Below are 24,892 nucleotides of genomic sequence, written 5' to 3' on the forward strand. Positions count from 1 at the left end.
CTTCTTAATTGCTATTTGTGTTGGAATTACATCAGTGATAAAAGTAAACCACTGTTGGAAGAGAGTTTATTTAAAAATAAACTTAATTTGAAAAAACTTCCCAGGCTGTACCTTTTAAAACAGTTGATTTTATATATTTTGAATATTCCAGTTAGAAAGCATGCAATCACATGTACAACCAACCTCACAAAACTTCTCATCTTTGCATGTCTGTGTTTTCCCTTATTGCAAGCACAGTTTTCCTCTTCTTCCTTCCTCCTTAGTTGTTTTTTAATCTGAACCTGTATGGAAAGAATAAAGTTAATCAACAGAATCTCAGTACACATGGGCTTTAAATTAATTCAGGTCTACAGAGAAAATAAAACTCAAATAGCTTGAAATCATTTGATATCATTACTTCATTATCTTCCAGTTTTCAGATTTGAAATCTGTTTGGTTGATGAAATGGAAAATACCCCACCTGGATATATATATTGGCTCTGCCAGAGATACATACTAATTCCACATAAACCAAAAATCTCTAAGCATGCAGACCACTATGACAAATACCTATAAGCTATACACCACCTTCCACTGACAACTTAGAAGGTAAGCTTTTTAAACTAAGCTGGTTGATCTGAATAGATAAGGTTCAGGCTTGGGAAATGCTGAACTACTACTCAGTTTCAAATGCTTATTCCTAATTAAAAAACACCCTATTTTCCTCAATAGTAAAATAAATTACAGATTTTATAACTTCCCCTCCCCAAACTTTAAAATTCTATGAAAGCAATACAATTACACAACACGAAGTGGCTGCCATAGCCATGTTGCAATTGTTTGTGTTAGACACTGTATTTCCACATTTTAGAATCTTGGCTTTATATACAACTCCTTAAGCTAGGAGCATTCCAATTATGAGTATCACAAAAGGAAATCTCCTGAGAGTGCCACTTAACAGTGATCACTATGAACGCAATTCTCACTACAGACTTCATGTATTCCTACTGCTTCTGTGGCTCTTTTTCAGAGCAGGACCTTTGTTCTCTGCCCATCTGTTTACACTGTAGTTCTATAAAGAACCTTTCAGACTGAATTTTGATACAGCTGCTACACACTTCCAAGTGAAACCTTCAGTTTACTTTTTTACAGCTATTTCCTTGATTCTTCAAAAATGAAGATGATAAAATATGCTAGCAGGGCTTTCTACGAGAGGGAAGTATATAGAGCTGTCAATACGGTTCCTTTGCAGTTGACTACCTAGGCTGCCAGAAGCACAAGAAATGAGTGGTGGAACTCCCACTTCATAACATCACAAGATGCAAACCCCCAAACATAGGAATTAGTTAAACCCGTAATTTCACCACAGAATTTCAGAACTGTACGCAGAATTATCAGCATCTCTCTATATACATTTTCAAGAACCAAATTTTATTTTCCTAGTTGATGAACCACTCTTGACAGCAATATTTAGCGGAATTAACAACTAATAAATAAATATACAAAATCAGAAAGTTGAACAAGGCCTGGCATTAATTAATTCCTCTTGCCTTCATGTGGTTTTGACTGTGACTTGGAGACCGTAAGTGCACTAGATTCACCTCAGACCAAAAAAAAAAAAAAAAAAAAAAAAAAAAAAAAGGCAAGAGTGCATGCTAATTGATACAGTACTTGTTTACAAAACCCAGTTAAAAACACTTTGAGACCAATTACTGTATTTCTATTCTTGGATATATCAGGAATGCTCAAAAATACTATAAAGCATAACAGCAGTTTTACAATTATTTTTACTAGCGTAAACGCTTGCTTTGAAAAGAATAATTAATTAGCTAAAATAAGTAATAAAACCATGAATAATTATTTTGTTAGAGAAGCTTATTTAACACAGACATATGAATAAGGCTGCATAATAACTTGGGTGCTGCTACAAATGAAGTTATTTAAGAAAATAAGCCTGGAACATACCTTTATCTGCTCTTCTAATGTGTTGAGCCTGCATACTGCTTGGAATGGTCTGCGATCAATAGGACATGAAGCCTGTGTCTGAAAAATTATTGTTCTTATTACAAAATTTTTACCAAGTTGGAGTAAGTTTTCTATACTTCTGCTATTGTAATAGCTTACAGAAAGACAACAAATTACCACTTGCTCATAGTAAGAAAAGATAATTACACATTATCCATGCACTTGCTGTTTTGTTTCATACAAACAGATTTCTCCTTAGGGGAAAATCTGAAGGAAACAAGACTGCATCTCCGAAGTAAAAGCATTTTACAACGCACTACCTACATTTTTTTTTTCCTTTAATGCAGCTGGTTTTATACCAACTGTCCTTTTCATTTTTCATAGTTCTGGTGTCTTATTTCTTAATGTCGTTTTCAACAGAACACGTTGGGCTGTATGTCCCCTCACAACATAAATCCGGGAAGACTGGGATTCCTTCGTCTCACATATTTGACTATGCTACCTCTCTCTCATTGCAGTCAGCAGGGAGAACAGATTCCCACAGGTAAGAAAAATACAATTTTACAAATCACTTTGCAAGGGAATGGAACTGAAGGTTATTTTACCCCACAGCTTGATGGAAATATAGATTGTTTTTTGCTCGATCACCTCAATGTCCTCTTACTGAGGCTGCACTACATCAGATAACACACACACAGAGAACAATAAAATGTTATTAACCATGAAATAGGGAAGTTTCAACTGAAGTTCCATCCAACTGGATCATGTAGCGAATCAACTTTCAAAGAAATCCATATTACATATTAATTTTTGCTGCTAGAGATCTGCCTATTCATTTTAACTCCAGACATGCTGGAGGGGGGGTGGGTAAGTTGGTGGATTTTCTGTTTGTTTGTTGTTTTGGGGTTTTTTGTCCTTGTTCATTCCATTAGCCTTCACAAGCACACTTCAGAACTCTTCTAAAATAAAGGAAAAAACCCCACACGCAGCCTCCAGCCCCAGTTCATCCACTGAACAAGTATATGAATTGTATGCCCTTCAGAGGCATGCATACATGCAATTTCTGCTTGTGAGAGAACTACCAGAGTATTACACTTTATTTATGCAAGCAAGACAGTATTAGAATTGCATAAGCAGTTAGGAGAAACTTGCGTGTGAACTCTGGCCCTGACATTCCGTGAACTTCATTTGTGCCTTTTCATTGGGGCTTTTCATTTCCCAGTTCATTCTGTTCTCAATTTCAAAGTGCTCAACTTCTCTTTCACCTACAAAGCCCCCAAGCTTCATGCATTCAGGCAGCTTCTGATTTCACATGGGGTAGATAGAACAAAGTTAAGACTCATTAAAACACCAAACAAAACAAAATAAAAAACAACCCAGGAGTAGTTTCATGAACACGTTTTTGAACAAGAGTGTAAGTTAAAGCCATTACCTCTCCTTTTGATGCTTCGGTATATTATACTAACTAAAGATTTCCCCTCTTGGGGGATGCCATTGTTCCCTGCAGTGTCCCTGCCTTGATAAGAAAAGCATATTGAGTAATTAGGCTAGCTCCCTATGGACTCAGATCATGAAGACAGATTTTGTCCTGTAGTCAATGTAAAGCTAACCCACAGTAACAGCATTGCATTGTTCAGGTGGGGGATTTGATAGTACACAAGGCACTGTAACTGCTGAATCAGCTGCAGGCTTCAAAGTAAACACTTTGATTCTTAGACCAGGCTGCCAAAGATGGAAGGAAGGTAATTCTTAATCATTTTCAGTGCGAGTTCAGGATTACCTTAGCTGAAAAGTTTTTCCAAGAACACAATCTGTTTCTACATTAAATTTACACATCAATATTAAGTGATGCTCTCATGTCACAGAAAGTTGTTTATTCACTGCAATGAAGTATCACAGACCACTAAGTGTTACTACCAGCAATAGAAATGACAAGTGTTTTTGCTCCACTAGAAAAATATTCACTGTTACATGTTCAGTTCTTCTGGTCAAGTGTTTAAAAATTACATACAGCCATATACAGTAGTAGGAAAAGAAAAAAGAAACAAAACAAACCAAAAATAAACAAAACCCAACAATCTGGAAGACACAAAAGCTACATTAGGTTCAGGTATGTTCAGAAAGAGCAGATGCTCTTTCCAGTCCTACTCAGTTGCTTTTCATAGCCCTAGGATTATCTGAGAGTTCACAATTTATCTCAAGATAAATTCTTGTAAAGACTGGACAGTCCTGTGTGCACCCTAAGGCTCCCCTAGGGCAGTACAAATGTTGGATAGCCTTTGAGGAAAATTAGAGATGACGCCATCTGTAAAACCTTTGTCTAAACAGGCATCAGCCCTTATCTGTCAGCTAATGTGTAAGAACAAGTCTTTTAAAATGAAAATGAAAAAATACTCTATTTTTCCAACAGTTAGGCTTAATTTGTGCTGCTATAGAGAAGAGTGAGGGCAAAAAAAAAATTACATTTTTACAAGAAGCAGTCATGAGGAGTGGTGGTTCTTGTCTTCCTTTTTTATTTTTCTGGTTTTGACAACATGGTTCAGTAAAAAAGGTGTTGAGTCTTCCTTCCTCCAAAGCTTCTGTTCAAGTAGCATCATAAGTAAGCAAATGTACACTGGATGTGTTGGTGGTGGTTTGGTTTAGTTTTTGGGTGTGGGTTGTTTTGCTTTGGGGTTTTTTGTTTGTTTGGGGGAAAGGATGAAAAAAAATATTTAAAAGAAGGAAAAAGCCCCTGAGATAGAACAACTCCAGGGAGCAGCTATCGCTTTTATTGTGCATGAAGGAGGAGTGTAGGATGAGGCACAACCTTTGAAGAAGCACAGGTTCATGAAAATATCTTCCTCTAATGCAGATTGTTAAAAAAACCTCAGCAAATACTATAGAATCATAGAATCAGTCAGGGTTGGAAGGGACCACAAGGATCATCCAGTTCCAACCCCCCTGCCATGGGCAGGGACACCTCACACTAGAGCAGGCTGGCCAGAGCCTCATCCAGCCTGGCCTTAAACACCTCCACGGATGGGGCCCCAACCACCTCCCTGGACAACCCATTCCAGGCTCTCACCACTCTCATGGGGAAGAACTTCTTCCTCACGTCCAGCCTGAATCTCCCCACTTCCAGCTTTATTCCATTCCCCCTAGTCCTATCACTACCTGTACTATAATACACTCCAATTGTAATTTGCTTTGTTTTTCTTCATAACAGTGCTTTTCTTGGACAAAAAGCACAGAATAGTTGCTCAGCACACTTTAAAGTGCCTTCAGTTGTTTTACTCTCCACACAAACCTACTCATAGTTTACATGTTAAAACTGGTAACTGCAGTGATTCATTCTTTCACCTATCCCGTGATATCTGAAGAATTCTCTTCACAAAACCTGTGACACATTCACAAAATTTGCAACTCCCAAAAAGCTGTCCAAAAGGGTGTGTGCATTTGTTTGGAAGTTTTCAAGAGAAAGCATTTCATAGTAGTTTATTTGGTTTTGATGACCCTCTAAGAAAAATCTTGCTTTAGCTGCACAGGCATAATTTAATACTCAATACTCCTGTAACTGCTACACCACCACAACACTGATCTTGAAACTCAAAAAGTAAACATCTCTTGGTTTTAAATGCATCACTTCAAAGAATATTTGATCAAAGTGGGGTATACAAAAGGCTGAAGCAGTTACTTTATTCCTGCTGGGAATTTTCAGGAAGCTATACAAATAAGTGCAAACTAATCTCCAAACATATTCGGCTGATAAAGTAACTTTGGCAGATATCCTCAGCAAGTTCCATGTTACAACATTTCATAACAAGTAGTAACAAGATGTGAGTACAGAACTAAACTGTTGCAGTAAATCTCTTTCCCTATGTACTTTTTTTCCTTCAGGTGGCCCATAGTAAAACGTATTCAACTACTGTATCACATCCTGGGCTGCACTGAAAGAGTAATTGCCAGCCAATTCTGAGAGGTGATTCTACCACTTTGCTCTGGTGAGACCTCACCTGGAATACCACATCCAGGTCTGGAGCTCTCCATAAAGGAAGGACATGGACCAGATGGAGTGGGTCCAGAGGAGGGCCATTTAAAAAAAAAAATAAAAAAAAAAAAATCAGGTGGTTGGAGCACCTCTGCTATGAGGACAGGCTGAAGTTGTTCAGCCTGGGGAAGAGGAGGCTCTGTGGAGACCTAATAGTGGCCTTCCAGTACCTGAAGAGGGCCTACAAGAAAGATGGAGAGAGACTGTTTACAAAGGCCTGCAGTACCAGAACGAGGGGCAATGGCTTCAAACTAAAGAGCAGATTTAGAGTGGATATTAGGAACAGGTTCTTTACCATGAGGGTGGTGGAACACTGGAACAGGTTTCCCAGGAAGGTGGTTGGGGCCCCATCCCTGGAGATATTCTAAGTGAGGCTCAAGAGGGCTCTGGACAGCCTGATCTAGTTGAGGATGTCCCTGCTGACTGCAGAGAGGGTTGGACTAGATGACCTTTGGAGGTCCCTTCCAGCCCAGACCATTCTATGATTCTATGAAAAGCTGGTCCGATGAGAAACACAATGCTGTGCTCTTTACTGCTTCTTTATTGAGAAGCTGCTACACAATACCAGAATCTCTTAAGTAAAACCAGGCTTAAAAGCAAGGTTCAGACTGTAAAAATAATGTCTGTATGTTTCACTCCGCCTAGTAATAATAGCGCATTAAAAGTCCGCAACTTCACCTCCAACTTCAGTGAAAAGGGAGACTATACCAACACATGTATTGAGAAACACCTCTCCGCATTTTGATGAAAGGAGGATGGTATTGGGAATTGCACTGTCTCCCAGAAGCAGATATAAACAAAGGACATCTTTTTCAGTCTACTTTACAAAAAGTACGTTTGAAGTTTTTGTGGTTATGCTTTAGGAAAGCACCATTTCTGACAGGAGATGTTAGTTGCTTTACTTTTTTTAAATCTCATTCATGGATAATAAAGACAGAGAGTGCATAAACCCAGAGTTTCTAGTCTCAACAACTAACAGATGACCTAGTTACAACTCTAAACAGCTCCCTTCTCTCTACCTGTATCACGCAGTTGGCTACTCCTACGTCCAACCCAGAATTGCCATGAAGTGTTGACAAGTTCTGTTGAAACAGTGGCTGCCTTTAGGAAAGGACAAAATGATTCAGTATTTGTAAGGATCTGTGAATTCTATCATAAGATACTGTGCATGTTATTGTACTTCCTTTGACACTGTTATTGAAAGAACTGATGTCAAACTCAGAAGCACACAGACTTTTACACTATGCTTTAACCACTCTGCTTAAGCAGGGGAACATGCCAAGAACAACTGCACACCACAAAGACAAACATGTCATTGGGGGGAGGGGGGGAAGTATCTAAAGCCTAGATTTTTCTGAAAAGAACTGAATTATACAGCTTTTCTGTGCAGTTGTCAAATGCATTGTCTCCATATACATCACCTTGGACACACTTGAACAAGGTTTTTTGTTGTTGTTTTGGGGTTTAAGTTTAGCATATCTTTGAACACACTGCATATTTGGTTCATTAATGTAATCTTAATCCTGCCCACAGTGTTCTGTACTGAAGACCCCTGTGGAGCTTGTTGCCACATGAATTGATTCCTTCCTATATCCTTTAGAACAATAAAAATCCAGAACAGAAAGACCACATTAGGAATTCCAGTTATCATACAGGTAACTCTTCACCCTCAGAAGAATATATATGCACAGCATACTCTACATAATCAATGATCCAAACCTTATACCAGCACAAAGGAAACAACTATTCTAAGATCACAATATCTGCTAGAAATGTAGTGCAAGACAGCTCATGCCAACTGCTTAGTCTTAAGTCAACTACTGATACTGCAAGTGGCCTACCTGAATATACCCCAATGCTTTGGAGAATTTGTAGCTGAATGTACTTGACTTTCAAATTTACTTATCTGAAGGATTTGAATGAGGGAAGCTAGGTGCAGAGACAGAGATGTAAGCTTAGTAGGGGAGGGTCACTGAAACAGATGTCTGTGACACTAATTGTGACAGCAAAGACAATACACTGAATCTTTAGCACTCTTCTCACATGATGGTTCATAAGAGGCATTGATAGAAAAGCAAGGATAGTAATCTCAAAAATATTTATTAGCATTCTGAAAAACAGAAGGGAAGTTCAAAAGCCTATAATAAAGCAGAGTGAATATTTATCTCTTCTACTTCTAAGATTGTTTTATTTGAATATGAGAGAAGAGTTCTTCTTTAATGCATGTAGGAAGATAATATTGCTGCTAAAGAAGTTGTCTTAGCTGAGGTGGTTTTGGCTAATTCATGCATCTGCTTGCCATAGATACCTAGTTAAACTCCCTTCACACTAGGATTTACTTAAATACTTTTAGAACTGATGATTATAAAACCAGAACACACGTGCTTACCCAATAGAAATGCAAAATGCAAGCATACCAGAAAAACAACGCTAAAGAAATGCAAAGTTTTGATCCAACTAGTTTTAATCTACTGGTGGTATTACAGACAAGAAAAACACGTAACGTAATTACTTCCCTTGGAGTAACACAACAGCATAGATCATGTTTACAAGGCTCTAGATGGGACTTTTTTTTTGTTGTTGTTTCACCCCTCCCTCTTTTCTACACAGATCAATAGCCAAAGCTCTCCTTTTGTTTTGTAGGCAGAATAATGTTATCATGTACATGTTCTTTATACCAAAACTAACCCTTCACTTATGCTGCCCTTCATCATATCCAGGGAAGGGTGTGCCAAATAACCTCAGCACCAGATTTAGTCCCTTTTACTTCTGAACATGTTCCAACATAGCCTCACTGAAATACAAAGCCTCAAGATTGAAAGTCTGCACTAGTAAATTACAGAGTTGGTTTACAGAGGCTGCTGACAGCTAGCACAGGATGAGCTGCATTTAAATCCACCTTTGTGTACCTAATGAAAACAGTCCCCAACAGTTTGCCTGTCCAGTGCTGCCCAGCAGTTCTTGGGAGAGTGTTGATTAGCATGGCCAAAGGCACAGGAGATGAGTCTAATAGCACAGGTACCAGACACTTAACTGCAGTTGCAATGTTGAAAATCTCCCACAGAAGAGGGAGGAGAATGGTAAACAAACTTTTGCTGTATGTCTAAACTACCCTGAGTTTAGTTAGAATCCAAACAGTTATAACTAAAGCCATAAACTGTCAGAAGAACAGTGATTATATACAATTTCAAAACAAGAGTGAATAGAAGTAGTTGTGCCTGTTGTATTTTTAAGTCCAGATCCAACACAGAAGGATAAAGAAAATACCCAACTTGAACATGGACTGCTGGCAAAGCCTTTTAAGTGTTTTATGTAGCATAATTGCAGATAAGAGCACTTCAAGTAAATGTAAACATTAGGGTCCTTTTTCCAATAACCTCATTCTTAATTTTGTTATTGTCCAGTACTTCAGCAGAAAAAGACTGTTCTTTAAACAGAACCTGGTAGTGTATTTTTCAGAAGGCAGGTATCATCACTCTTCATAGTGACTGAAATTTAACTACTCTTATTTATTGTTAGTTTTATCAACCAAAAACTAGTAAAGAAACCTAGACCACATTCAGTACTTCTCAAAAAAAGATGAAAAATATTTACTTGCTAAGTATTAATAGTAGACACAAAACCCACATAGCATCAGCATGCTTCAAGTAACCATGTGCTTGTAATAGGTTTCTACCATTCCAAGCTATAAAATCTCAACTGCTTCTCATAGCTGAAGCCTCTGAACATCTGTCAGCCAGTTCTCAGCACTTTCCCCCCCGCCTTATAAAACTGAAACTACTAGATTGGGCAATGGAATTTTATGAACTCAACAGGTCCAACTGTCAAGTATCATAAGAAAAGGAGGCTAGATGGTTTTACCCATTAGATGTTATTAATGGAAACTTCTTTCCTTCTTTCCAGTAGAAACCTTTTATAGCCTTAAAGGCGACACCTCACCATTTTTATGGCATCATATCTGCTTCACCTGTAAATGCTTAAGAGCAGAAGTTGTTTTTATCCTGTTTGGATAGTATTTTGTACCAAAATGACATAGCAAAAACCTCATGTTGTATCATTCATTTGCCTCTTTAAAGCAAGATAATTTTCCTTCCTCTTTGGGCTTAAAAGCATCTGTTAGACAATGTGAATAAACTCAAATCCAGCAGCAAGCCTCCATCTACTGTACTGTTTTCCTGTGCATGTCACTATTTATTGCCTTTCATTTGCCATTATAACAACCAGCTAAGGAAGTCAGGATAAAATTGTGGATGAGAATTTCCTGTTCTCTTATTTATAAGAGCACTGTAATTAATCATTTGCAGAACAGAAAATCTGGCAAAGGGAGACTTAATTTATTACCTTGTTTGCAAATCTCAAGTAAGTCTCACCTAATAACCTTTGTTTAACACTGAAATTCATACAAAATCTTCAGAAATAAGTGATGTTACTGTGTGCCTTAAATAAGAAATAAAGCATTAAAATATAATAGGTAAAATATATACTTATATTGCATATGTACATACAAGTGATACTAGTCTTCTAAAGGACATACTGAAACCAAAATAATTTACTTCAAAAAAAAGTTAGTGCAAAGAAACCAAGTAGTTAATTTTACTACAATGAACAACTCATTCAACTGCAGAGAAGCAGGACGAAAAGCAGCGTCTCATTTGAGCATACCCCAAACTGCACTGACAACTGAAAAAGTTACAGGAAAGATAGATACTAAAGACTTAACACAATCATTACAGGACATACGTGAGGAAAAAGGAACAAAATAGATCAAGATCATCAAGAAATTGTTCAACAAGTAATTTTTCTTTATGGTTCCAGAACTATCTACAAAACCATCAAATAATAGCCATAACTGTTATTAAAATAAAAACGTAACTCAGAATAGCATTGGAACTAGCACTAAACCTTTCAGCTGAATTCTCTTTGCAGTTAGAAAACTAAAGATTTATCAGACTTACATTTCTATTAATATGAAAACGTATTGGTCCCAGCCCTAAGAATTGACAAACAGCATAAGGGGTAACAAAATAGGATTAAGCCAATGACACCACAAAATTACAACATGTACATAATACTATATGATCTTCCAAAGAGCCAACACCATTTTTTTCCCCACTGTTCCCTAATCTTTAGTAACTATTACTAAGTCAGGATGTCTAGTGAAAGAAAACACAAAGTACTTTATTGCACTAAGGAAAAAGTTTCCTGGGATTTATGAACTGCTCATTGAAACCTTCTGCACAAGTAGTCAGAATGCATAACTTATTTCCTTAAAAATAAATAAATCTGTAGTTATTAAATGCAATAGATTTTACTGAAAAATAAACACACAGCTTGGTTCTTAGCCTTACCTCAGCCCATTTAAGAATGCAAGTCATGCAGAAGGTATGACTGCAGTTCTCAGGAAAACCAATCTCTTGTTCAAGAAGGCAGTTCAGACAGATGGGGCATGTATCACCATCATATAATAAAGTAGAACAGGAACAGTTTTCTTCCTTTTCTTCACCTGGTATTAACATTGACACTTAGAATTTTTGACAATTTTTGAAATAAAGTACTTCTAGACTTGAATAAGGCAGTAAGATGCATTTTTCTTAGTTAAAAACAAAGTTCTCATGTCTAATGCACTCAAGATGTTGGCCAGGAGTAGTTGAAAGTATGTATTTCACGTGAAAAATACTATGCAACATATTTCATGGAACTGTACCAATATTTCTCATTAACCAAAGGAAAGTTAGGTCTAGGGTTATTTAAATAAAGCAAGCATCACACAGTTTCCTATTGGCCACACAGTTATGTAGACTATGTTCTCCTGAGTTCTTTCTCCTTGGATGTTTGCATTCTCTGTCTAAAATAAATTAGACCAGCATACTCTATGTTCATTATCTTATATACACTGTCTGCCTTTATTCTAGTTTTCTAGTCTTAGAATTATTTTAACCTGAACATCCTCAAATATTTACCTAAATCACATATATTAAATAAAAAATGCTCTCAATTTTGTTAAAGTTAGAAATTGCTTTCAGAATATAAAAATGCAAGAACTTTTCCTCAAGGAATTTTACTCTAATTATTCTTTCTCAATAACAATTGCATTTTCCATTTTTGTTCTGCTAATAGAAGTCAATAATAATAAACAGAAGAGACAAGAAAGGATTTAAGGATGCCACAGGCCAAAGGAAAAATATTATGCTGAGGCAGTGGTTATGTTTATATAACTTCTTTCAAAACAAGCAGCATACTAATTGAGAGAGCAAATGTAAAATCTGACCTACACAACTTGAACCTGAATAACAGACTTGAACATTTTCACACATAGAGACTTTACCTTCCATGCCTTCATGCTTCTGACCTTCAGTGTCTTGAATATATTGCTTTCTGTTCTTCATCTTCTTACCAAATGTACTCTAGAAAACACAGAGAGTTCACACAGTTCATTTAGATTGCAACTTGAAAATAGAATTGACCGCTATGGATTTAATGAGTGCTCTCCAGTGCTCTCCATTTCATTATACTCTTGTAGAGTAGAAACTCATGGCATTAAGAGTTAGATATACATTTACAATCTGTTTGCAACTTAGGAGCATCATTAATGCTGTCCAACAACTGGTATTTTCAACTTGAAAACTGTTTTTTGTTCAACAAATGCAAAGTTTTTGCAGTGTTTTAAGACCACCAATGGTGCTTTTACTTTTCAAAGTTAAATGCACTGATAAGTTTCAGCACAAACCACTCTGTCAACATCTGCAAACTGCCTTTTAGAAATGCTCAAAGCAACAAAATTAAACACACAAGCACCAGAAGAGTTAGTTGCTCCTCCACACCTTACATCATGGGAGCAGTGTCAGTTGAGAAAAACAAAAGCATCTTTCTTCCTGATTCTGTCATACAATTAAATGTAATGCACTCAGAAGAAAACACAGGGAAAGTTTATCATCAAGGAACAAATCACAAACAGATGCAGTGCAGTATCATGAATGGGGAGAGGATGCACCCTTTAACTCATCTGCAAAGCAGCAGTACAAAATAACACAGAATATCCCTGTGATCCACATCATATAGGTGGAAAGAACCTCTAAGAAACAGTGAGTATATATTCTTTGGAGGCTTACCTACTCACACAATTAAATACACCAAAAACCCAAACACCAAACCAAAACAGAATCTACACCAAAGGCTGAATAGCCAGCAGAGACGAGATAAAAGCACGTAAATCTCCCACCCAAAAGCCCTAGAGGGACCAGCAGTTTTCTTTGGAACTACATAAAGCTTTAAAAATTATTTAAAAGAACAAATTAAAACTTCACAAGAGACTGAAGAAATTAGACATTACCAAGATCTGGTAACTTAAACATTCAAACCCAAAGTGAACTGACTGAGGTTTCATACTGTAGTTTTTAATGCTTTTACTAGAAAAAAAATCAGCAGGAGAGAGGTAAGAATGTCACAATCAAATTTCTTAACTTCTTCCTGTTTCACTTACAAACTACACTGGTTTCCCTTTACCACCTGGATATCCAGGACGTGGGGGGAGACAGAATTTGCCTCCCAGTCTTTTTTCTTCTGGTCAGGACCTTATTTCTTCATCTTGGCAGCAGGAAGCGTTTTAATTATAATTTCTTTTACTGAGAAAAGAAACACTCCTGCAGCTACCCATCACACAAAAATGCTTCTCACCTTCTTAAGCAATCTGAGAAAGCAGAACTCTGATCTGCAAGTCTCAAACAGTTCATTAAAGAAATGGTCAAAACTGTGAAACTAATTAGAAAACTGTAATTAGAATTCTAAATGGCTTCAATGTTCCCAGGAGAAACTACTTTTTAATCTCATGAAAGGAATATATGAATCAAGTCAATCAAGGGTGGGGGGAAAGGAAGGAAAAAGGAAAGGAAAACCTAGCTACTAGGGAGTTCTCCTCCTATAGTGCTATCTTATTTTAAAAATTGCTTTAAAAAGATATCATTATGGCAAGTGCCATCAGAGGATGGCACTATAGAGGACATGCTAGCATTACTATTATTACAGACTGCATTGCAGTGAATGCCATAAGCTGCATGGAAGTTTTCTGTTAGCAGAACAGCTACTGACCAGACCATCACTTATCACCAAAGAGTGATAACTCTTTGAATGATAGGCAAGACGAAACTTGACAAAAGCTGAACTGCTACTTTAAATTTTAATAGTTTAAACAAGCAAAATCCGTATCAAATCGCGACAGGTAAAACCACCAAAAGCAGATTTGAATTTAAAATATGGGGCTGAGGTCTGTTTTCACTCAGATTTGTAACACTACTTTGGTCCTAAAAGTTTAAATCACATGTGTGGTGATATATATACTTTTATATATGTAAAACATAACAACATCCCATCTGTTCTAAATTTTAACAAAACCTCAGCAATGCTTTACAGAAGCAGAAAACCCCACAAGCTGTGCTACATCTCTCAATGCTCCAAGTCCCAGGACACCTCACAGCTGAAAGTTTAAAGATCAAGAATTCTGCACTCTACATCCATCCACAGAAAAGGTTTTACTTAGTCACAAATCTACATACCAAATTGTAACTTAAGAAAAAGCTTTTACATGCTTATTGTAACACAAGTCTTGAGTTCACTAAGGCAGACTGCAGAAGTAAAACCCACATAAGTTCCTTTGATTTGGTGTTTTTTTCCTCCATTGTACTCTTTCTGGACACAAAGACATCCCAGAAATTCTTGCAGTTGTATCAGTTACAAAAACAGAGATCCTGGATGGAATATCAGTAAACTCAAAAAGTACAGCAACTGAAAACATTTATGCAGCATTACATCACTTTTCACAAAGCTATTACTTAGATACTGAGTTGCTAATACATTTCACAGCTCAGCTTTTTGTCATTTCGACACCACATTTCTCACAAGAAGAATTTAATACTACTGGAATATTAAAATAAAAGACCATGAAAATTTACATTTTATTTAAAGAATTAACTTTGGATAGACTATTTTCTCCACTACTTTAAAAGGAGCATCACAGGCAGAAGAGTCAACACTAAAACCTGTTGCTCAATTTATACAATTAAAAACAAAACTAGGAAAAAAAGAAAGCTTAGTGGTTTAGGAGGAGCAGACAGCACAGACAACAAAACTCCTGTTTGTCCCAAAATATGACATATTCCTTTAGATTCTTTTAAACTTCAAAATTTGGAACTACTTCTCAGGATTTGACATTCCATCTGCATCCCATACAAGAACCTGTAGTTTTGGCTGGAGAAAAGATGCCGAAAAGCAGTAAGAAAAATGTTTCTCATTCTCCCAGTCACCAAATTATATGCATTCATGTGAAGATCATATTATGCCCATATTCATGGCTAACCATGTCCAATCAGGCTTGTATATATTTGGAGAATATTAAGATCCAAAGAGTACTTCTACCAGGTACCACCGACTCCTGACCAGTGTGTTTTAGTTGTGATCATTCAGTGGCTGATGTGAAATATTAGAAAACAATCCAAGCTCTACAAACGCAAGGCACTGGACAAGACAGCAACAAGCATTATACTACATTAATGATGAAAAAAAAAAACACCACCAAAAAAAAAAAAAAATCAAATCAATCCTCCCACAACTCTATGAATGAAATACTTTCTAAGAATGCCTAAAAACTGCAAAGCATTTCAGCTAAGATGATAGTTTTCTAGTGCTTTTAAGTTTCAATGGAGTTATTTTTCAAGAGAAATATCCTATTATTAATAGGAAATTATCAGATCTGAGATAAAGGCAAGAACACTCTGGTATATTAAAGTGAATAGTGAACAGGGGCACTACCACAAGTACATTCTTTGTTATATTTAAAGGAGTTAAACATTTTATGTTTCTAAGCAATTATCACAGAACCACAGAATTGTCAGGGTTGGAAAGGACCTCAAAGACCATTCAGTTCCAACCCCCCTGCCATGGGCAGGGACACCTCACACTAGATCAGGTTGCTTAGAACCACATTCAGCCTTGCTTTAAAAGCCTCCAGGAACGGGGCTTCTACCACCCTCCTGGGCAACCTGTTCCAGTGCCTCACCACCCTCATGGTGAGCCCCAACTCTCTCAGTTTGTCTCCATAGGAGAGGTGCTCCAGCCCTCTGATCATCCTGATGGCCCTTCTCTGGACAGGTTCCAGCATGTCCATATCCCTCTTGTAATAGGGGCTCCAGAACTGGACACAGTACTCCAGGTGGGGTCTCACCAGAGTGGAGTAAAGGGGGAGAATCACCTCCTTCGACCTGCTGTAGCTTCTCTTGATGCAACCCAGGCTCTGGTTGGCTTTCTGGGCTGTAAGTGCACATTGACAGCTCATGTTGAGCTTCTCATCCACCTGCACCCCCAAGTCCCTCTCCTCAGGGCTGCTTTCTAGCCAGTCACTGCCCAGCCTGGATTTGTGCTTGGGATTGCCCTGACCCAGATGCAGGACCTTGCATTTGGTCTTGTTGAACTTCAGGATGTTGGCTTGGGCCCACCTTTCCAGCCTGTCAAGGTCCCTCTGGATGGATGCTTTCCCTCCAGCGTGTCTGCTGCACCACACTGTCAATTGTTCCATGTCCAAGTGGAGGCCACTCAAGGATCAGTACTGGGACCAGTCTTGTTTATCATCTTTGTTGGCAACATGGACAGTGGCATTGAGTGCACCTTCAGCAGGTTTGCTGAGGACACCAAGCTGTGTCCTTGACAGGCTGAAAAGGTGGGCCCAAGCCAGCATCCTGAAGTTCAACAAGACCAAATGCAAGGTCCTGCGTCTGGGTCAGGGCAATCCCAAGCACTCTTTGGGTGCGGCCATCAAGCCAGTTCTTTATCCACTGAATGGTTCATCCACCAAACCCAGACTGCACCTGCCTGGAGACCAGGATGTCGTGCAGGACAGCGTCAAAAGCTTTGCTCAGGTCCAGGTAAATGTCAGCTGCTTGACCTTCATCTATTAATGTTGTGACCTTGTCATAGAAGGCCACCAGGTTTGTCAGGCAGGATTTACCCTTGCTGAAGCCATGCTGATTGTACCAAATCACCTCTTCATTATTCTTGTCTCAGCAGTGCCTCCAGGAGGATCTGCTCCACGATCTTACTGGGCACAGAGATGACACTGACTGGTCTATAGTTCCCTGGGTCATCCCTCTTTCCCTTTTTGAACATGGGGGTTATATTTCTCCTTTTCCAGTCAGTGGGGGCCTCCCCAGACTGCCATGACTTTTGTAATATAATAGAGAGTGGTTTAGCAACCTCATCCTCCAGTTCCCTCAGCACCCATGGGTGTATCTCATTGGGTCCCATGGACTTGAACACTTTCAGGTTCTTCAGATGGTCATGAACCTGATCTTCACTCACTTCCTTCTTCCAGCCCCCACCATTATCTTCCGTTATTCCAGGAGTGTGGCTGGAGCCCTTGCCAGTGAAGAGTGAGGTAAAGAAGTCATCGAGAACCTCAGCCTTCTCCATGTCACTTGTTACCAGCTCACCTGTTTCCTTTCTGAGGGGGTCCACACCTTCCCTAGCTGTTCAAAGGAAATTCCTGTTCTTACCTTCATGAAGGGCAGAAGCCAAAGACATCTGCCAACAAAAGTCCTTAAACAGAATTAACTGTAGTAAATGGGAATATTCTCATCACTTTCTGAGGAACGTAGCTCCATGATGTACTGAACTCCACAAACCAGACTCATATGTGGCAGTTAAATACTAAATCTTCCATATCACAAAAATGTGCGATTTACCTTTATGAGCACAAACTACAGTTCATAACCTAAAAATACAGAGGTACTTCACACTGATCCACTGTGCATGCAGAGAGAAAATACTTTGTCTGTTTGAATTCATGTAACTGAATTTCCTATTAACCAAAATCTATTAAAATCTTTAAATACACAAGAGAAAAATAATCCAATGTAAACTGGTATTAGTCTAATTATATGCAACACATGAAACCAGACATCTCCTTTCTGACTAACTGCAAGACAGTCTTTAAAAGTGTTATCTCCTGCAAATAAAATGCAATAGCTAAATACACTCTGCCTCCAATGCAGTAATGGTCTAGGGACCCACCTACTACATTTTTTCAATTGGAAAAGAGAGGTTTAAAAAAAAAAAAAAAAAAAAAAAAATCAAGAACACATGCAGCAAGACCTCCAAGTACGCAACTCCAAAATGATGTCCAAGACCAGCTTATTCTTGTTCCCTTAATAGACTTAACTTAGTAAACTTCTGTAATTAGCCTTTTAACTTCTTGGATACATGTTGCATCAACACTTACAGGAATGCCTATTTTGACTGTTGTGTCTCTATTAAAAAGACTTTATCTTCTTTTAAAAATAATTTGTGGGACCATTGTTTTGATTTATCAACTCAAGAAATAATCAGTTTCAAAACTGAAACCGAAGTCAGCCACAAATTCAGTTTACAGAAATTTCTTAATAGAACTACAGTAACACTCCTTACTCCATCAAACTTTTGGACAACAATAAGTAGGGCTTTATTCTGCCCTATATGTTTTCATGGGCCTTAAGAAACCTTGGTAGGAGGTTTAAGACTCTCCATCAGCCAGAATGTTTTTAAACAAAAAACAGATCTTGACAATTAGCAACATTTACAGAACTAGAGAATTTTTTTTTAAATTAAAGGCAGAACACAGAGTGTCCTCAGGAGCTTCCCATACAGGCTCACCATCACCTCTGGACAATTATGGGGTACATGCTGTGATGAAAATTTGCGAAAAGTCCTGTGACATTTTTTGGACATGAGCTGAGGAAACATTTAATATTTCCAGTGAACATCTGAAAAGCATTGATTAGTTGTGTTGCTACATTTAAGCAACACATACACTAAAAAAACAAAAAAACCCCCAAACAAAAAACCCATTATTAGGTAGTTGTAAAAGTACATCAAGAACTTTCACAGATCTTTTTATTTGGAAAAACTTTTAAAGTTGTCTGAAGAGCCTGGTAGACTTGCTTCAAGTGACAATTCAGTATGTTGTTTGCCCTCCAGTAAATGAAGGCTAAACTGAGGATCTGGAAGCACTTATACTGGATTTGCTCCTTTGTGTAGTAAAATCTCCTGGCCCAGAATATTAGTGAGAATAGAACCACAGGCACACTTTTAAAGAGGATCTTTAGTCTTTGTATGCTTGAATTGCACCTTGTCTGCATCCCCAAATGGAATGCCACAGAACCAACAAAGATGAAGAGAAAGAGACTAGTGCTATGCTTTGGAGAACAGAAAGAGAAACCTTTTTCTATAGGTGATTTAAGCCTATTCATGTAGATCCACTGTCTTGGAAAGAATCAGTACTATTCAGGCAAGGAGACACTGCTGATTTAAGACTCTTTCCAGACCCTCTAAGGATGCAATTACCCAAGACAGCTAATCTAATCTAACAGCTTGGGTCCACCAAAAGAAGCAGCTCTGTTTCTCACTAGTGATGGTGAGCAGACTCAGCTAAGAGCCACATGCATGCAAAAAAAATTACAAGTGACAGAATAGGAAGAAGGAAGACAGAAAATGAGACTGCCCCTTTTGGAAGTGACAACATGGTAGAATAGCTAAAGCTATTGCTGTCAAACTGCCCCTTTTCAAGAACATGGCAGTACCTAGATTGCCTACCAAGTCCATGAAAATGCAAGGTGAAGTCACAGACGAAAACTGTCCCAGCCAAATAGTTACAATTACACCATCCCAAACAGCACAGTGCCTTCCGCTGGACTTCCCCTTCCCTAACACACACACAAAAAACCAAACCAAAAAAGAAACACCGACAACCCAAACAAACAAACCAAACCACACCACCACAAACAAAAAAACCCCATAAACAAACAAACAAAAAAAAACCCACCACCAAAATACAGTGGATATCCCCCTTGGGATTTCTTTTTCCACAACCTAGCAGGAAGACACTGATAAGCACACTTCTTACGTTGCAGCTGCTCTGATTACAGCTACGTCCTTGCTAGACTCAACGCTTTCCTTTTTGTGGCCACCTCAACAACAAATTGAACAGCAGCTATGGACCACTCAACCCTCACCCCGAGTCAGCACTCATAGAAGCATACAGGACATAATAGCTGCCTCCCAAGCAAGGAAGGCATGCAGAACTCAGTGGAAATGTGCAAGTACAGATTGAGGAAGTTATGCACAGGCTCACCAGCAATCAACCTGTCTAGCCATTCAAAGAATCAAGTAAAAAGATGTCATTTTATCAGACTTTATGTATTTAAGAATATTCTATAACTGTGGGACACACTATCTTGTAAGGAATGTTATGTGCTTAAATGCTGCTACAAATCTGAATGAATTCTAGTGTCTAGCATTTAAAACACTTCAGTTTATTGAACAGTACACGAAGCTGGCCAAACAATGTCAGTAATACCAATTCATGTATCTGTGCTTTGACAAGCCATACTGATCCACAAGTTTCTTCATTTTTCCACAATTTCTAACAGTAAGCGAAGAACACTTTATTCATCACAGGTTATTCAGAAGTGTAAGGGTGAATAACTGTGTTGTAGCTCTGCTTAGAAAAGTCATTACCAAAAAAAAAAAAGCTTCAGTACAATGCAGAACCAAACCAGACAGACTACTGACTTGAAAAAAGGGCAACATATAAATATCAGAACACTTGTACTTTGCTGTTAATACCTGACAACAGCATGATGCCAATCTAATGCTCCTACAAGGCATTATTAAACCCAAAACTCAGACATGCATACAAGAGACTGGGAACAGTAACAAAGTTACTATCACCAACAGGTATCTATTCAGGAATCACAGAATGGTAGGGATTAGAAGGGACCTCTGGAGATCATCTGATAGAACACCCTGATAATGCAGGTACATGTCCAGATGGGTTTTGAAAGTCTCCAGAGACTCCACAAACTCTCTCTTCCAGTGCTCTGTTGTTCTCACAGTAAAAACATCCTCACGTTCTGATGGAACTTTGTGTTCCAGTTTGTGCCTGTTGCCCCTTGTCCTGTTGCTGGACACAACTGAAAAGAGTCTGGCCCACTCCTCTTGACTTCTGGCCTTTCAATATCGATAAGCATTGATACAATCCCCTCTCAAACTTGTCCATATCTCTGTTTTTCTCCTTAAAAGACAAATGTTTCCCAGCAACCTCACATCTCCCTCTGTACTGGGCAATTCAAACATGGGACAAGCATCCCCTCACCTCAGAATCTCACTCACACAACTGGCCCCCTAACCTAACTGACCTCATGTTCCTTTTCTTCTAAAAGTAACTAGTTCTCATTGTCTTTTACCTAATAATAAAGAAAAATAAGGATGTAGGTTACCAAACAAACATTAGTACTGGTAAACATGTAACAGTAACAAATTCAAAAATATTGTACTAAAATTCAGCTGATAATAAGCTATTGTCTTTCAGCAAAACTCCACATCCCAAGAAAACCTTCAAATAAGTGAGGCATTTTTTCAGTCTTAAGTAACATAAGACAACCCAAAACACCAAGGGTTGTGAAACACTGTTGTATCACCCCTCCTGTCCCTAAAGACCACACACATTCAAACACTGATTTACTCATCAGAATCATCCATATAAATATTGATACTTCCACAAGTCAAAACCACACTGAAGACGTAAGTGTATATAATTTCTCACAAGGCTATCACATCAGACTGAGCCCCATTTTCTTAGGAGGATCCTGAAGAGGTGAGGGAAGGACGATTACACAGCAGTTACCTTTCAGACATGAAAAATCTGAGTTTGATACTGAACTACAGTTACCTTACTGGCAGTGATGGGTAATTATCTATAGAAGGCAAATTTCATTTCTCTTCTTTCTGCATTGTCAAACAAAATACTTTGTTCCACTAGGATAGGTGGCAGAAGTTTAGGATGTCTCCTGAACTCATTTTAAGGACTCATACCCAGAAAGCAGCAATGAGATACTGTACTTCAGCAGTTTCCTCCACAAGTCCATCTAAATCAACTCTCCCTCTACCACTTTCGACATCTGCCAGCAGCTGTAAGGTTAACTCATCAGACCACATGACATTACATGCCAAAGTATAATGAAATGGCAGTTCTGTACTGTCACTACATTCAGGGTGACCACTGACAACTACAATGGGCCAGTGCTTAGGCAAATCGTAGTTTGCAGACCAAGAACTACAAGAAGCTAAAACCTGGTAGTCAGCAAGCAAAAAAACCCACAACCCCCCCAAACAAGTTTAAAGAGTTGTCAGACTGCAGTCTCATTTGATTCAAATTATACATTCACAGTTGATCAATCTGACCTGTAACCTAAAGCTATGCTTGCGTCCCTGCTGGCTCTTTATTGACATCTCTCAAGTTTGTGAGAAACCCCCTTTCTGCTCTGCTAGAGGACAAACTAGGTTACTTAAACTTCTATCAGCTCTCGATAATGCAAGAGCACAGAAAACAAAGCTATGAAGTTTCCCTACACACTGAACTAAGGCAATTTTGCAAGTTAGCTCCTCCATAAAGCTGCCAATCATAACATTGCTTTCCAAAGACATTCTTTACACAAGACAATCCCAGACATAATCTTGACAGCCACAGTTGGAGCCATAGTTAACTTCCCCCAGGAAAAACCAGCTTAATTTATACAGAAGACAGGATGACTAGAACCTTCTAAAGCCTGATGCAAGATGATGAAATGTATATTCACAGAAATTTTGACTACTCTATTTTGCTTTCCAGAGCAGTATTTTCAATAGGAAGCAACACACGTACTCTGCTGCCATTTCACACATGCATGTGTATGATAAGCCACCCAACTGGAGAAGCACCATACCACAACCACCCTTCTAGAGAGAACATGCATGTATGCCAGGGGCTGTCATGCTATTTCCTATACTGCTAACAAAACATTGAAGTACTGTAGTGATTAACATAATACAAAGGAATATGAAAAAATAGTATACATAACATTCCCACAAAATGCACAGTTCAGCACTTAAGTGTTTCTTTCAAGTAGTCTGTGACTAAACTGGGTGAAATTGAGATTTATAAATACCAGGGACTAATTGAGAACTAGGTACTATTGTCATGGTGCATATGGTTCAAGCAACTAAATCTAATCAGCATAAACTCATGACCTTGTCTTCTGCTGCTGAGGGTCCTTAGTCACATGCATACTTTCGCAGCTGGAAGAGATAGCATTACATACCACAGTCAGCAAAAACGGCTCACCCATTTCCAAGAACAGTAAAAAAAAAAAAGTACATTTTTCTACCCACTTGGAAGCATTAGTATTTTCATGCTCTCCACCAAAGAGCATATACTTGGCAGTGGGTCATGGAGATCAAGAACACGCTTTTCATACAAGCAATCCTTCCAAATCTAGCTATGTCATAGATCTGGGGAGAGTGGGGAAGAAAAAAAAAAAAAAAAGACTGTATTTACACAAGATATCTTCGTTAGTCATTGCATTTAATTTTTTTCCCCATAAACTAGACCTGTGCTAGGCATACACTAATAATTTGAAGTTCCTGTCCCATTGCTACACTGCACATGGAGCATTCCCACAAGATGAATGAGCTTATTTCAGCCAGTGCTATGGCAACACAGCAGGACCTGTTGCAATCATTTCTCTGATGCTAAAGAAACTAGGAAGATTATTTTTTATTTTTCTTAATATGATCCCAAATATGCCCAAATAGCTGGACTAAAACACCAGTGATGCAGGAGCAGAACCAAAAGACTTCACAAAGACCAAAGTGGAAAAGTTAAGACCCTTAAACAGCAGATGAAAAACAACAGGCAAAACTGATGGAGGAAGAGTGAACTCAAATGAAAAGCTCTGGGGCAGTAGCAATGTGAAGAAGCACATTTAAGATGCAAAAATTGAATGGGGAAACAAAAGCAGAGTGGTAGGTGACTAGAAAAGGGATGAAACCAGCAAAGGAAGAAATTGTCCAATTACAGACTACCATCGTTTTTCCTGTTCCTGCATCATGGTAGTCTTATTTCTCAGCTTCTGAATGTTGAACCCAAAATTCCATCACCTGGTCCTTTCAAATTACAATGAGAGTTCACTAACAGAAAAGAATGCTAATCACCATTATGTGTTATGTAGATGGCATCACGAAATCACTTAAAACAAAGCACTACTTGACTGAAAATTCTTAACTAACCAACCTAGATTTTGTTGTAATTGATTATTCTATCTTATTGCAAAGCTTCAAAAAGAACTTAGGTTTCCCAAATCAGCAATACTAGAAGTTCCTCACCATGATGAACTCTATTCTCACTCAAAGTCTCTTGCTAGAACAACCACCACAACCACTGGTACCAACTGACTTACCCAAAAGAAGTATAAGGTGCCTTTCCTGCTCAGGATGATAAAACTACATCTTAAAAATTGCAACTGTATAGGCTTACAGAGAAGAATATGCTTTACCTTCATTGCCATAGGTATCCTCATTTGGTAACATCTCTAAATCAAAACTCCAATGAGCTCAGGGTAGTCCTAATAGACTGCTTTTCTCCTACTGTTTCATAGGACTTCCAATTGCTTTCCGTCATACTTATCTATCCCCAGGGGTCACACATAGTAAACTACGACTGTTCTTGACAAGCAAATCTGCATACAAGAAGTGCTTATTCAGTGGATGTATAAAAAGCAGAGAATTTCTTGTCCCTCCTGCATCCAGAACTGCGGAAGTAATTTGTTTTGGATAGTGAGAGGTCCAATTAGGATTGTTCATCTGCCTTCAGATTCTACCTTCAAACTCAAGTTCTGAATACCACTACAGCTCAGTTCCATGTAAGGATCTCCATCTCTCCTGTGACACACCAAGAAAGGTACAAGTTTCCACTGCTACAGTTCTGACCTGTGTTGCTACGTATAGGTATGGACATATTCAAAGACTTATCAGATGCTGATCCCATGGAATTTCATACTCTGCAATACTGCTGGCAGTGTAACAAAA

The 24,892-nt window shown here is 38.3% G+C and overlaps 1 protein-coding gene across 1 annotated transcript in view; it reads right to left on the reverse strand.

Moving 5' to 3' along the window:
- Positions 1–24,892, reverse strand: part of SCAF11 (SR-related CTD associated factor 11) — a 50,410-nt gene that overhangs the window by 19,864 nt on the left and 5,654 nt on the right. Inside the window, exons 2-5 of the mRNA XM_054399392.1 lie at positions 12,297–12,375; positions 11,320–11,474; positions 1,945–2,022; positions 184–281 (exon numbers count right to left, since the gene is read on the reverse strand). Coding sequence (XP_054255367.1) covers positions 184–281; positions 1,945–2,022; positions 11,320–11,474; positions 12,297–12,357 — 392 coding nt within the window. The 5' untranslated portion in view covers positions 12,358–12,375. The remainder of the gene's footprint in view (positions 1–183; positions 282–1,944; positions 2,023–11,319; positions 11,475–12,296; positions 12,376–24,892) is intronic.

This window comes from Indicator indicator, chromosome 3 (genome assembly GCF_027791375.1).
Source record: "Indicator indicator isolate 239-I01 chromosome 3, UM_Iind_1.1, whole genome shotgun sequence".
Taxonomy (NCBI): Eukaryota; Metazoa; Chordata; class Aves; order Piciformes; family Indicatoridae; genus Indicator; species Indicator indicator.